This window comes from Scatophagus argus, chromosome 12, assembly GCF_020382885.2.
Source record: "Scatophagus argus isolate fScaArg1 chromosome 12, fScaArg1.pri, whole genome shotgun sequence".
NCBI classification, from domain to species: domain Eukaryota; kingdom Metazoa; phylum Chordata; class Actinopteri; family Scatophagidae; genus Scatophagus; species Scatophagus argus.
In genome coordinates, this window is record NC_058504.1 from 6,488,564 (window position 1) to 6,493,365 (window position 4,802).

Consider the following 4,802-nt stretch of genomic DNA (forward strand, 5'->3'; position numbering starts at 1 on the left):
GGTAAAATTACATCATTTAGAATGAGATTTGTGTGTCCTACACAGTGTAACCACATGAATGAGTGTCGTCTGAAAGGTCCATCAAAATATTTTTGCAATATGAGAGAAAATGAGCAAAATATTTTTGGATTACATTTGTAGTTCATCAGATCAAATCATCTTTTGTGTTAACTCTCACTGTCAGTTATAGAAACCCACCAACAAACATCAAACAAAAACGTGCTGTTGTTTCATGCCTTTCGGTCGGAAAGATGGGTGATATTATTTCCACTGTGGTAGTACAGTGACAGGCCATCATAACGAGAGGCCAATCAGATTGTAGTGAAATTGTTCCCTCCCACTTGATATCATCACCATAAGATGAAGCGTCTTCTAATATCATCTAATTTAACGGCTGTCACAGTCAGAAGATGTTCTTCATATTTTATTTACTGCTGACACTCAAGGTGGGAAGTAAGTGCATGAAATCAAATTCTTTCCATATACATTTCAAGTATGTTGTCATCGTCTTGTATCAGTTTAATACAAGATATGTATGAATGTACTGCATCTCTGTTGTTCGTCACTGATGTATTTAATGTTATCTTTAGGATGCACAGATGATGTGATCTTTGACATGAAGACTGTTGGTGTTGGAGATGATGTGACTCTGACCTGTACCCGCCAGAAAGCTCAAGATACAGCAACAGCCTTGTTCTGGATCAGGGTTGTTTCTGGAAGCTTACCTGAATTCTTGGGAGGAACATATACTTTTGATTATGAGGTTATTAATCAGAATCCTCGCATCACAGCAAAACAAGGGCCTGGGACGTTTCTTCTCCATATTAATGAAACAAAGAGAAGTGATACTGGAGTTTACTACTGTGTAAAAGTTCTGCGACGTGACATGAAATTTTTGAATGGAGCATTTCTGAGAATTAAAGGTAAACACCATTTATAACAGCAGTGTACATACATTTTCAGATGGAGGCAGGACTTCAGAGGAAAGTGTTGATGTGTATTTTAAAGTTTTCATTAGGAGAGTAAAGCATGTTTCATTTCATGTTTGTATTTCCCAGGATCAGAACCTGATATCACTGCTGTCATTCAGGAGCCTCCATCTGATTCAGTCCATCCAGGAGACTCAGTGACTCTGAAGTGTTCAGTCCTCTCTGACCCTGAAGACAAAACATGTCCAGGAGGTCCCAGTCTGTTCTGGTTCAAAGCTGGATCAGATGAATCTCATCCCAGTGTCATTTACACTCATGGAGACTCTGGTGATGGATGTGACAAGAGTCCTGAGGCTCACGCTCCACAGAAATGTGTCTACAGCTTCTCTAAGAACGTCAGCTCGTCTGATGATGGGACTTATTACTGTGCTGTGGCCTCATGTGGGGAGATATTATTTGGAAATGGAACAAAACTGGACATTCAAGGTAACTGCTGAATATTTCAATATCCATGAAGATGTTCGGCAAACCCTGCATTGTAACATCATGTTAACTTTCATTGTTTGTTCTTCTTCATATTGTTTCAGCCCCTAACATGCAGGAGGACAATACAGTTCTGCTTCTGTTATGTGCTGCTTTGGCTCTAAGTCTGATTGTTATAACCTGCCTGATTTTTACCATCAAGAAAAATTCTTGTGGTTGTTGCAAAGGTAACAGAATTTCAGCCTATAAAACAGCATTTTGTCAAAGCTAACATCAAGATATATACAGTGCATCTGGAAAGTATTCACACCGCTTCACTTTTTCCACATTTTGTTATGTTACACTCTCATTACAAAATGGATTAAATTCATTTTTTCCCTCAAAATTCTACACAAAATGCCCCATAATGACAAAGTGAAACAAGTTGCTTGAGTTTTTGCTAACTTATTAAAAATGAAAAACAAAATATGTAACATGTATTCACAAGGATTCACACCCTTTGACCCGATGACACTCAAATTTGAGCTCAAGTGCATCCTGTTTCCATTGAACCGTTCATCTTTAATGCAGTTAAATTCAATCAGCTAATCATTATTTATTTTTCTTGTCTGTATTTATGTGTTCTCATACGTTTCTCATTGTTTGGTTAACAGACACTGTGACCACTGCTGGGCAGCAGAATCAGCATTTAAGGACGTTAACGGTAAGATTAACCTTCCACAAGAATGTTTACATTTAAACCCATTTATTGTGATTGTCGTCTCACAATACATGCCATATATTTTCTCAGAGAGTTGAGGACACTTGGGTTTATTCTGCTGTCGTCTTCACCACCATGAGAACTGACAGCAGTGGAACGAGGGATGCACACACATCAGAGAGAGAGAGGATCTACGCTGCTGTCAAGGCTTTGGGGTTGGATTAGAAGTTCAGTCAATCACAGCCAAAAATCTCTGTGTAAAATGAGTTATTACATGCTAAATGTATTTTCCAATTAATGAAAACCTTTTCATGTTGTGTATCTTTTAAGCCTGCAAGTTATTAAAGTCCAACTGAAATCACATTTAGTCATCCATTCTTGAGATCAGAAATGAATTAAAATTTAAATATATCCTGGCCAGCATCTGAACAAACAGACCTGACATTTTGACACACCTTGTTCAGTTAGTCCTGTTTTCTTGTTCTCTGCTGTGTACTGTGCTTCCTGTTTTATTTTGTCAGTCTCCTCTCTTCTACGCTCCTACTTCCTGTTCTGTTGATTGCTCTTCCAGCCCTAATTAGTTCCACCTGCGTCTTGCTCTCTCAGTGTATTTAAGCCATGTCTTGTCTTTTCCCTTGTTACCAGTTAGTTTTTCTTTTTCCTCTTGTGTTATTTATTCCAGCATAATTTCATTGACTTGTAGATTTCATTGAGACCTCTTTGTTATGTTTTTCACTTGAGTCCAACTCTCTATGGTCTACCAGTTTTAACACATCTGCCAGCATGTTTATATGCTGTTTCCTGTGCTGCCGCTGAGCAGCTACTTCATAGTCTTCCCTCTGCCCCTCAAACTGCCTTTAGTGGAGAAACCTTTTCAAACAACGGTTTGTTTGGTCCTTCAATCAACACGTGATGGTGCAGAACAAGAAGTTTGTTCATGCTTATAAGCTCGATAAGATGCAGCTTTTAGCAGGAAAGCGAATGTGGGCTGATGTTTACAGTCTGTGGCTCTTGTGTAGCAAGCAGCCATCAGGCTCACAGCAGGAGTTTCAACTTGACTACTTTTGAACTGCATGAGGAAACTGGTTCAAGTACCAGCACAACAAGCAAATTTCACACAAAGTGGACTTGAGTCTGGGTTCAAAGATACTGCCTTGACTTTCTTTAAAGTGCAAGTAGTAAAATCTGGACATCTTAATAGGTTTTGGGAATATTTTCCTCCTGGTATTGCTGATGTTGTTTCATATTCCATCACTGCAAATCTCTCACAGAGGGTGAAATTGTCTTACAACGTATTTATTTATTTGTCTACAATACTGGCCTCATGGAGATGTTAATGGACAAGTGGTACACATTTGATTTTTGTTAAAACCTTGACATTATAACCATGGGAACTGAATCTACTAGTTGAACTCTTTTTCATTGCTAATGTGCCAGCTGGTTTGCATGGAAATGAAACGCACATTGTTCTACAGGGTCATTTAGTTGTACTGTATGTTCACAGGAAAAGATTTTAATCAGGCGAAAGAAGTTTTGTGCAGACAGTCAGGCAAAGTCAAGATGGCAGTTCAGACTTCTGCTTTTGCCACATGTTTCCGGGTGGGACTGGTGAATATAACCCCCCCCCCCCCCCCACACACACACACACACACACACACACACACACACACATACACTTTTAGCATCTACCAATGAAAAGTCACTAAACCACAAAGTAGTGCAGTGAAAACAGTTGTGACATACCATGACTGAACAGGAACGCCCAACCTCCCTCTGCACACTTTAACTACTGTTAAGAGTTTCTGTGGTGCTTAATCATGACAATAAAATGGTTTTACAGCAGTGATCAGGTTCCTGAGACTAACACAGAGAGCAAGAGGGACAGGGGAAGACCCCGTTGAATGTGTTATGCTGTTATGCCTGGCCTCAACAATGCAGCTTTCCTTGTATTAGTTGACTGTCAGTGAAGAGACTGTGTGCACAAGTAGAAAGTACAAAACACAGCACAAAATACACGGAAGTGTTTCAGGTGTATCTTTTGTTGACAATAGCATTTTCTTTTCTGTCAATCATTGTGTATATTGAACTGTGTGCATGTGTTCAAAATATATTACCATGCACATGTTCCTGTCCCTTTTATTGGCAAACAGGTCACCACACATCACTGACCCAGTGGACTTTATTTATGTTACTAGAACTATGTTTCTGTAACGCCGCAATGTGAGGACTAGACTACAACTACCAAAAAAAACAGCGTAATGGGTCTTTTAACAAAAGAAAAGCTCTAAATTTCCCACAGGGGAAAGTGTTTCTGTTATAGTCCTCCAACAGAGTGCTGCTCTGGAATCAGTTTTGTCTGCCCATCATTTAATAACTTTTGATTTTATTTTAGCCCATTGCACAAAACCCAGCAGAAGCACTCTCACTAGATGTCTGTCTGATAATGCCATAGCCAAATTTAAGGAAGCAGTTCCTTCGATTCTTAGTACAATACCCAGATTCAGTGTGTCAGGGGACTCATGCACCCCTAGTTGCCATGACATTGATAACTTTGTACGCTCAACCTAATTGTGCCTCTATCAAAAAGTAATATAACTAGAAGAAACTCTGCCCCATGGCACACCCAGGAGAAACTGGAGTTAAAGCAAAGATCACGACACATAGAGAAGAAATGGCGTTCAACAAAAAAA

The 4,802-nt window shown here is 39.4% G+C and overlaps 1 protein-coding gene across 2 annotated transcripts; it reads left to right on the top strand.

The window, feature by feature from the left end:
- On the top strand, positions 1–2,726 carry LOC124067942. Of its 2 annotated transcripts, XM_046405738.1 has the most exons (6): positions 1–453; positions 591–923; positions 1,059–1,415; positions 1,517–1,639; positions 2,066–2,115; positions 2,203–2,726. In XM_046405738.1, the coding sequence occupies exons 1-6, from the start codon at positions 411–413 to the stop codon at positions 2,335–2,337; spliced, it is 1,041 nt and encodes a 346-aa protein (XP_046261694.1). In that variant the 5' UTR covers positions 1–410; the 3' UTR covers positions 2,338–2,726. The 2 variants fall into 2 exon arrangements, with proteins under 2 accessions (XP_046261694.1, XP_046261693.1); XM_046405737.1 differs by having other exon boundaries at positions 377–923; positions 2,203–2,725.
- Positions 2,727–4,802: the final 2,076 nt, after the last annotated feature.